At 29.2% G+C, this 11209-nt stretch overlaps 1 protein-coding gene across 1 annotated transcript in view; it reads left to right on the forward strand.

Moving 5' to 3' along the window:
- The window catches only part of LOC127706327 (uncharacterized), a 207329-nt gene that overhangs the window by 138564 nt on the left and 57556 nt on the right, over positions 1-11209 (forward strand). The window contains exons 16-18 of the mRNA XM_052210860.1: positions 540-663; positions 942-1166; positions 9457-9657. Of these exons, the coding sequence (XP_052066820.1) occupies positions 540-663; positions 942-1166; positions 9457-9657 (550 nt within the window). The remainder of the gene's footprint in view (positions 1-539; positions 664-941; positions 1167-9456; positions 9658-11209) is intronic.

Consider the following 11209-nt stretch of genomic DNA (forward strand, 5'->3'; position numbering starts at 1 on the left):
TTACTACGAAAAGTGTACAATTAGATCATAATTCATCTGTTTAAAAAGACGAAACTATAAGGAAATGTGTAAGGATTCAAAGCTTCGTTGTTGTTTTTATTCTTTTAAAATCACAAGTATTGGTTTTATCTTGCGATAAATTATGAACTGCCTTGCTTAATCAAAATTTGTAAAATGGTCAATTTTGAATTGCAATAAAACAAAAACAGAGTTTTGATCTTTGATTCTGAACAGTAGGAAATTGTATACATTTAAAAGAGTAGGAGAGTGGCATCTATTGACAGTGAGAATAAATGCAGGTTGGTGATGCAGTCGTTTTTGAATTCTTTGATTTGAGTATTTTTTGGTTACCAAGACTAATGTTGCTGCAATTAGAATTTTAAACGTTATATTTACCCTTCTACATAACATTTACTGTGTTCATTGTTAAAAAATATATATACTGTATTTAAATCGTAATCTTAGTCTGCTTTATCGTTTGATGAGATTAGAATATCGGTAAGCTACTGTTGCCTTAATTTATCTTTCCCGGTCAATAGCATAGAATGGGAAGCATTTGATTATGCCAGTGGTTTGGACCAAGTGGAATGGAGACTTTATAATAATTATACTGGGATAGAAGAACATGGTAAAGCAACACCTACGGCGCAGGGTGAGGCCAAGGTAGGCATGAAACAAAAAGTTGAATTCCATATCATATTACTGAATGCACTCTTACGAATTAGCTGACATTTTAGATTTTTTTTTAATGAAACATCGCTTCCAGCTATCGCCTTTCTAAATTTAGATGTGAAATGATTTAACTTGTTAATTTGAATACAATTTAAGAACCAATTAAAATGCATTAACGTACGATAGAAAAAGTATATTCTGACATTCTAAAATTATGTAACAAAACTGTATGTGTGTTTATGTATATTTTATTCGATTGTATGTAACAGACATTGGAGGACTGCATCAAAAAGTATGGTTCAGCACCAAGAGGCCCATCCTGTTACTGTACAATGTTTCATGGTTGCTATCACAAACATTTTCAAATAAGACCAAATATTATTAAGGATTCAGGAATCACTCCTGGGAAGGAGATTGGGTTGCATGATTCTGATTACTTCATTGAAGTGACTGTTACAAACAAAGCCTTATTAAAGACGAAGAAGACAATTCAAGTAAGTCTTTACATGTCGACTTTAATGGACAAAACAGATCAATTCTAAAACTTAATTCATTCTGGTTTTATCAGGTAATCAATACAGGTTGGTTCTAATATTTTCATTTCTATAGTGAGGTGTTGTAGACATTACCGATTGGAACTACAATTCTGTAATATAATTTGAATATCAAATGAGTTCAACTAAGTCAAATGTTATCGCTTGTTTTTTAGAGAATTTTGTTATTTGTGGCAATCTAGTGTTAGTATAATTAAATTGTCTATGTGCTCATAATATTTACCTCACTCTGTAGTAAATGGATTATGAAGCATTACTTGCTATAAATATCCAATGTACATTTTTTTATGATTGACACATGTTTTGCTCCAGAAGTCCTGAAAATATCATTGTTCGTATTAGAGTAAGGAATAAATGTGATATAAAAATACCTACCACGTATGAAATGTTGATGTTAAAATATATTGGAGAAGATTTGCAGACTTCAAATGGACTATGATTTCAAAAAAATATATAAATTTGTTTTAATTCGGAAATAATCAATGCCATTGTATATACAAAAATCCTAATTTAAAAGACAGACGGCCTTGTTTAAGTATTTTTCTCTCGGATTTGGGATTAAAACAACAAAAACAGACATTATATTTCATGTCGGTGCCTTTTATGACCGACCATACGGTATGGGATTTTCTCATTTTTAAAGGTCACACGGTTGACTATAATTGCTTGAAACCACTTTATTTGAACTTTGGCGGATAATTGTCTCATTGACAATCATACCACATCTCCTTATATTTATATTACTAGTAGCAAAATGCCTGTATTCAAATACCTTTGGTTTTTATACATCCCGCCATTGTGTTTGTAATTTTTGCTTATTTGCCTTGTCTATAGAGTGTCAATATAACATTGGTTTATTCTGGCTATTCCTACATTTTAAATTTTTATTGGCTACATAGTAAAATTTTATGTTGGAGATCCCAGAATTTTTATGCTAACAATGGGATTATGTAGGATTATGTTGTAACAACACTAAACTAATGAACCAAGGTAAATCCAGGTAAATCTTGTGGGAAAAAAAAGAAAAAGAATAGTTCATATTACAATATTTTATTTAATAAATTCTTAGCGCATTTTGTGTAAATAATATTAAAAAGCACAATATGAATTTATAGGCACAATGTTATTCACAAGAAACTGAAATTATTTAGGTGAAAAGTTAAAATATATACAAGTAAATAATATCAATTGATATAAATATATTAAAATTATTCTAATTATTCTTTGAAACAAAGCACTAAATTTTGAGTTACACTACATATTCATTGAAACAAAGCACCGAAAAGTACACTAAATTGACATTAAAACATGGACTAACAAAGTTATACATTGCACTAAATTGAATACACAAGAGAATACAAAGTCTTAATCAATGTGCAGGAGATGTGAAGCAGCATCTCCATACGGGACTGGCGTAAGTTCATCATTCTCTGACCTTGTTTTTCAGTGTTTGAAGTCTGTCATCTATTTCTCTGTATTTTCTCTTTCTTGGAACACGTTTCGCACCGGATCTGTAATGGATAAGTGTGAGAGTATGGAAGACTTGTCTCAACAGCTTGATCATGCTGAAGATGTTAGGGTGAGGTGCCTTGACTGACTTACGCCAGTCCCGTATGGAGATGCTGCTTCGGTGCTTTGTTTCAATGAATATGTAGTGCCAACCTTCTAAATTATGTGTTGTTCTAGGACCTTTGCATAGTTATTCCATAGACTTTGATTGTTTCTACCCATTAGCCTGTTACATAGTCTGTGAAGTTGAGAGTGGTGTATCAGTATCTGCAGCATCAATGTCCTCTGGTGCGTTAAACCAAACATCTTCGACTGTGTTGGGTGGTGAAAGTGGCAGAACTGCAGCTAAAAGATGGTGAATGTCGCCTTTTTCACTGTGTGCAGTCTGCAAACCATGATTCTGTGCATTTCTCTAGATACACTAAGTGTAGTGAAAAAAATCACCCTTTAATGAAGGTTCCTGGGAAGATTGACGTGGCTGCGTTTCTGATGGCTATTTCGAAGTCGAGGAAAATTGTGGCTGGTTGTAGTAGTTTGTTGAATTGGTTACATAGATCTTAAAGAATAGTGGGTAGCCTTGTGTATATTTGCTGATCTTACCGGGTAGGAGACTGGAAACCAGTGGAAACATGGTAACATCAACTTTAGCATGGATAGTGTATAGCTGGTAGAACATACATAGAAAGTTTCATCACAGTAGATGGTGTCTGCTGCTGCTTGATGTTTCCCTTGGATACTGAATACAAGCATTCGACCATTGGTGTTATAATCTGCAAGTCGGAAATGTTGTCCAGTAGTAGTTTCAGTCCATTCACCATCTACTGTGATGTCTGCTTCCAATGTTGGTAGTGCAGGTAATGTCTTGTGTCTCTCGTTGTAAAGCTGGTCTTTGCATGAGGATAAGGTTGGTATGTGTTCAACTAGTTGGTGTGTGTCATCATTCTATTCCCGGTCACGGAGTTTTACTAATTATTCTTCATAGATAGTTGGAATTGCAGTGGTTTCATCTTTATTATGGGATATCATACGTTCTAGTACATCGTTTACACTGAGTTTCATTCTGTCTGAGTGTTCATTGTTGTTAGCATCCACTTTGGTTGGTTTGTTGTGTGTGTGTTGAAAGTGGCAGGGCAGTTACTGGTAGTGCAATTTCAATGACATCTCCACGATTTTATATGGAACTTATAGGAATTGTGTACTAAGTTCTGAATGCCTAATCTATTTGTAATAAACCTGATATATAACTGTGCATTAGCCATGATGAACTTAGAATGAACACCACAGGAAAAATCTTTATAAAAATGCTTACTTGTTTGGGATAGCTTGCTTAATCTATTAGGCCAATTAATGCACTTATCTATAATAATTAATTACTTTTGACAGTACTTTTGATATTATATTCATTTTAAAAAATCATAATTTATTCATAAAATGAAATTGATGTATTCTTTGAAGCTTAAGTTGAAAGTGTTGGTTACTAAATGCTTTAACTACCTTTTCTTTTAAATAATTTTATTTTCAAGAAATTTAATATTCGAAACACTTAATTAAAACACTTGATACTTGATACATGTTTTCAACAACAAAAAAAAACGTTTTTTGCATGAATTTCTTATAAATCATTTTTTTTTAAATTTCCACAGATAAATTTCCCTGAGACTTAATAGACACTAATGACTAAAACATCATATTTTGCCAATAACAACATCTATAGTTCTTCCCATAATCTCCATTGTAGAAATAGCCAGAATAGTAAAATACAAAATGTAGGAATAGTCATAATATTTTGTTTTTCTTTGTTGACATACTTTTTGTTTATAAAATGATTAAGATCATAACACATTGTTGACTGCTGTGCCCCAATTTTTGACATTTTTACCTATCATGTCTGTTTGTTTTGCTCATACAGTACTTGCAACCTTAGGCGTTACTGTTTTAGCGATCAGTCAGCGGTCATCGATCAGTCACCGATCAGTCAAGTTCGCGTCAAACTCACGTCACCAATCCGTCAGACTTATAGTAAAAATATTTGACTGATCGGACGGATCTGACGGATCGGACCGATAGACCTTTCTGACGGATTGAACTCTACTACGTCACATGATGAACTAATAAAAATTACGGAATCTTAGTTTCGTTTCATTTAATTAAAATGGCGGCCCCGAAAATACGAAACGTTCAAGTACAAAAGATCAACTTTTTTTAGTTATTATTCAGCAAAGTTTTAAGAATTTACAAAGAAAAGAAATATGCAAATAAAACTGATTTTAAATATTATTATAAAAGAATGGTGATTTTCGTTTTTATTTAGGTTATATATTTTCATACCCGAAGACTGCTAAAAACGATTTTTATCGCGATGGGGATTTTTTCCCCGAAAATGCTCCATTAAAATAAAGAAATGATAGCATTCTAATTCAACAAAACAAAACTTTATGCATATTTATCCTTCAATTATTCACATTTTATACAAAATTACTTATCTAAAGGCATTTATAATGACTGATTGCAATTGACGTTCCATTATTTCTGATAAAAAAGAAGAATTATTAGCATTTTTAAGCAACACAAACAAAAAATTAGTATCTTTTCCCTGAAATTCAGCATAATATTTGAAAAACAACCAATCCTGATGTACAAAAAGTACTGAAATCAAATGGCGGTTCATAATCTCTATCAAAATAAAATATTATTGTATATGTTTTCAACAAAAACAAAAGTTTAAGTATTAATCTACTTTCACTATTAAAATTCTTATAAAAAAACTTATCTCGAGGCCTTTGAAATAACTATTTACAAATAACATTGCATTTTTTGTTATCATAAAAAGAAAAATTGGTAATTTTAAACAATGCGAACAACATTTTAGTATATTTTCTCTGATATTCTTTTAATTTTATGAAAAACAACCAAACCTGAACTACAAAAAGTACAAAATCCAATGGTGGTCAATAATTTCCATTAAAATAAAGAAATGATAGCATTCTTATTCAACAAAAACAAAAGTTTATGCATATTTATCCTTCAATTATTCACATTTTATACAAAATTACCTATCTAAAGGCATTTATAATGACTGATTGCAACTGACGTTGCATTATTTCTGATATAAAGAAAGAAATATTTGCATATGTAAGCAATGCGAACAAATATTTAGTATCTTTTCCCTGAAATTCAGCATATTTTTTGAAAAACAACCAATCCTGATGTACAAAAAAGACTGAAATCAAATTGCGGTTCATAATCTCTATCAAAATAAAAATATTATTGTATATGTTTTCAACAAAAACAAAAGTATAAGTATTATTCTACTTTCATTATTAAAATTCTTATAAAAAAACTTATCTCGAGGCCTTTGAATTAACTAGTTACAAATAACATTGCATTTTTTGTTATCATAAAAAGAAAAATTGATAATATTAAACAATGCGAACAACATTTTAGTATATTTTCTCTGATATTCTTTTAATTTTATGAAAAACAACCAATCATGAACAACAAAAAGTACAAAATCCAATGGCAGTCAATAATTTCCATTCAAATAAAGAAATGATAGCATTCTAATTCAACAAAAACAAAAGTTTATTCATATTTATCCTTCAATTATTCACATTTTATACAAAATTACTTATCTAAAGGCATTTATAATGACTGATTGCAATTGACGTTCCATTATTTCTGATAAAAAAGAAGAATTATTAGCATTTTTAAGCAACACAAACAAAAATTTAGTATCTTTTCCCTGAAATTCAGCATAATATTTGAAAAACAACCAATCCTGATATATAAAAAGTACTGAAATCAAATGGCGGTTCATAATCTCTATGAAAATAAAATATTATTGTATATGTTTTCAACAAAAACAAAAATTTAAGTATTAATCTACTTTCACTATTAAAATTCTTATAAAAAAACTTATCTCGAGGCCTTTGAATTAACTAGTTACAAATAACATTGCATTTTTTGTTAACATAAAAAGAAAAATTGATAATATTAAACAATGTGAACAACATTTTAGTATATTTTCTCTGATATTCTTTTAATTTTATGAAAAACAACCAAACCTGAACTACAAAAAGTACAAAATCCAATGGCGGTCAATAATTTCCATTCAAATAAAGAAATGATAGCATTCTTATTCAACAAAAACAAAAGTTTATGCATATTTATCCTTCAATTATTCACATTTTATACAAAATTACCTATCTAAAGGCATTTATAATGACTGATTGCAACTGACGTTGCATTATTTCTGATATAAAGGAAGAAATATTTGCATTTTTAAGCAAGGCGAACAAAAATTTAGTATCTTTTTCCCTGAAATTCAGCATAATTTATGAAAAACAAACCAATCCTGATGTACAAAAAGTACTGAAATCATAATCTCTATCAAAATAAAGAAACTATTGTATATGTATTCAACACAAACAGAAATTTAAGTTTTATTCTTCTTACATTATTGAAATTCTTATAAAAAAACTTATCTCGAGGCCTTTGAAATAACTAGTTACAAATAACATTGCATGTTTTGTTACCATAAAAAGACAAATTGGTAATTTTAAACAATGCGAACAACATTTTAGTATATTTTCTCTGATATTCTTTTAATTTTATGAAAAACAACCAATCCTGAACTACAAAAAGTACAAAATCCAATAACAGTCAATAATTTCCATTAAAATAAAGAAATGATAGCATTCTTATTCAACAAAAACAAAAGTTTATGCATATTTATCCTTCAATTATTCACATTTTATACAAAATTACCTATCTAAAGGCATTTATAATGACTGATTGCAACTGACGTTGCATTATTTCTGATATAAAGGAAGAAATATTTGCATTTTTAAGCAATGCGAACAAAAATTTAGTATCTTTTCCCTGAAATTCAGCATATTTTTTGAAAAACAACCAATCCTGATGTACAAAAAGTACTGAAATCAAATGGCGGTTCATAATCTCTATCAAAATAAAAATATTATTGTATATGTTTTCAACAAAAACAAAAGTATATGTATTATTCTACTTTCATTATTAAAATTCTTATAAAAAAACTTATCTCGAGGCCTTTGAATTAACTAGTTACAAATAACATTGCATTTTTTGTTATCATAAAAAGAAAAATTGATAATATTAAACAATGCGAACAACATTTTAGTATATTTTCTCTGATATTCTTTTAATTTTATGAAAAACAACCAATCATGAACAACAAAAAGTACAAAATCCAATGGCGGTCAATAATTTCCATTAAAATAAAGAAATGATAGCATTCTAATTCAACAAAAACAAAAGTTTATTCATATTTATCCTTCAATTATTCACATTTTATACAAAATTACTTATCTAAAGGCATTTATAATGACTGATTGCAATTGACGTTCCATTATTTCTGATAAAAAAGAAGAATTATTAGCATTTTTAAGCAACACAAACAAAAAATTAGTATCTTTTCCCTGAAATTCAGCATAATATTTGAAAAACAACCAATCCTGATGTACAAAAAGTACTGAAATCAAATGGCGGTTCATAATCTCTATGAAAATAAAATATTATTGTATATGTTTTCAACAAAAACAAAAGTTTAAGTATTAATCTACTTTCACTATTAAAATTCTTATAAAAAAACTTATCTCGAGGCCTTTGAAATAACTATTTACAAATGACATTGCATTTTTTGTTATCATAAAAAGAAAAATTGGTAATTTTAAACAATGCGAACAACATTTTAGTATATTTTCTCTGATATTCTTTTAATTTTATGAAAAACAACCAAACCTGAACTACAAAAAGTACAAAATCCAATGGTGGTCAATAATTTCCATTAAAATAAAAAAATGATATCATTCTTATTCAACAAAAATAACATAATGGAATTCTATGCGACTGTCATACAAGTGAGAAGTTTAACTAGCTATAAAACCAAGTTAAATCCGGCATTTTCTACATAAGGTAATGTCTGTATGTACCAAGTCAGGATAATAAAGTTGTTTTTCATTTGTTTGATGTCTTTGAGCTTTTGATTTTGTCATTTGATGAGAAACTTTCCTTTTTGAATTTCCATAGAGTTATTGGAGGTATTTTTGTTATTTTACTATTTATATGTTTAGATTCTTTTTAGCATTTTAAATAATATTTATCTTAATGTCTTTCAATTGTTTCGTTATATAGTAATACTATTCAGTATGAGTGGAGATTATATGCATGTTTGCTTTCTTCTCCCCTCAGATGTTTATAGTTTATAGAGAATATATATATATGTCATGTGTGGTATATTTTACACTTTATTGACTGCCAATTAATTTTACGTCGAAGATGTGATTTCAGGTCATAATTTGATCCTTTTCCACAGAATTTAAATTCAACTTGGACAACGTTTTTATTTTTATTTTTATATGAAGGTTTTCAAGGCGATTTGGGGAGAAACCGAAAAAGTAATAGGTTATGACCTATGTTTATTATATTTTCTCATCAACTTGTCATACAGTTTTTCCGTAAACTGCAATGCAAGCTATTAAATTTTGAAAATTAAAGTATTGAATCGTAATAAAAACAAATCATACACATAAAGTATGCAAGGGTTAATATTGGAGCTTTCATTTACAATATGTTTACCAAATATTTTATACATTTTGTTGAGTTTCCATAATTTTATGAACTATTTAAGTTAAAACTAAAATATTAACTCGAATGTCTTCTTCATGTTATTTATTGATTCTAGATATCTCTTGACTTGTCACCACCTCATGAAGGTTACGTTCATGATGGTCTTATAGGAGACCCTGAAGTAGACTTTCAGCAAGATTTGAATCTTGATGCTCATTGGGGAGGATTTTTTGACAGAGAGAGTGGAGTCGACTTTTACCAGTATATTTTCAGCGACCATTGTTTCAGTAAAAATGAGATGACAATAAGCAAAGAGGTATTTCGTATTACAATCAGGTATTATTAAAGGGATAGTATAACCCCGAAAACAGCGCAAAATAAAATCTAAATAACTTATTGTGCTTCATTAATATGTTGGATCTATTTTCCCTAACAGTAATCTAAATTTTATTTAGACCTCATAATGTGTAAATAAAACTTCAGATAATTGATTCTAAAGGCATTCAGATGAAATTTTCTTATTTTAATTCCCGTCTAGCCCTGGCTAAAATAAATAACTTGAAGTTATTGTCTAATATCTGATCATATCATGAAAATCTGACAGATATTTGCTGTTTACAGTTCCTGCTACCAGTAATGACGATTGCTTTTAATCTTATTTTAGCATTTTAGTCAATGAGCTTTAAAACTATCAAAGATAAACAGAAACTGTCAACAGTAAAAATTATCAGCAATACAATATCTACAAAAACTCCAATATGACTTAAACAAATATAAATTGACCCTCATGGACGTAGTATGAAGGTTTTTGATGAATTTCAGCATATCCGGCTTTTATGTTTAAAAGTATAGTAAATCGACAGAAATAGTAGTAAGTAAACATTATCTGCAAACCACAATCACCAAAGCTGTCAACATGAGTGAAACCATTCATGGAGTTTTGTAGGAGCCATTGCCCTTGAAAGAATTTTGTTAACTCACTTTTGGATCTTTTGTCTCTTCTTAAAACTGTAAATAGAAAACACTAATAGCAATACAAGATATACAAAATTGCAAGTATGACTGAAACCAAAAACTTACACCCTAATTAAGTATTACCCTTAAATAATGATTTTTCATTTACATCATCATTTTGAATATAATCATGAAAGATAACTTGGAACTGTAAACTGCAAATATGATCACCAATACCAGATCTTCAATTATGCTAATAAAATTGAAAAGAACTATCGAATACGTATAATGTATTGGAGATATTGCGCTTAAATGACGATTTTTAACCAATGTTCATGTTTTGTGTCTTTATCACGAAAATTATTATAGAAACACAGAAACTGTAAACCACAAAATGATTAACAATATGAGAACTACAAAAATGCAAACATGATGGAACTTTCAATCGACACCTAAAGGAACATATTGTCCTTATATGAAGAATTTAACCATTTTCAGGTCTCTGGTTATCATCATGAAAAGTATAAAAGATAGACAACAACTCCCAACACAAGGTGGGGTCTTGTTAAATTTAGTAAATACTGTAAATTCAGAAATTATTGCGTGCATTTATTATTGCGATTTTTCAAGAATGGACAAAAATGCGACTTCTTATTATTGCGATACTCACCCAGTCGCATTATTCACATTGATAAAAACCTCGCGATAATTTTTGAATTCACAGTTCATTTTTTAGATAGGAAAGTTCCTTTGTACACTTATGTATAATTGAAAAAAGAAAATACAGAAGAAACAAAAACAGTTACACAATACTAACTGTTTAAGCTTGTAGTCGTCTTACTGGCTTTTTATACAATTTATGAATGTTCCAATGTTTGTATATAACGTTGCGTCGTCATTACCGATTCTTCGAC

Source organism: Mytilus californianus, unplaced genomic scaffold (assembly GCF_021869535.1).
Source record: "Mytilus californianus isolate M0D057914Y unplaced genomic scaffold, xbMytCali1.0.p SCAF_6, whole genome shotgun sequence".
Classification (NCBI taxonomy): domain Eukaryota; kingdom Metazoa; phylum Mollusca; class Bivalvia; order Mytilida; family Mytilidae; genus Mytilus; species Mytilus californianus.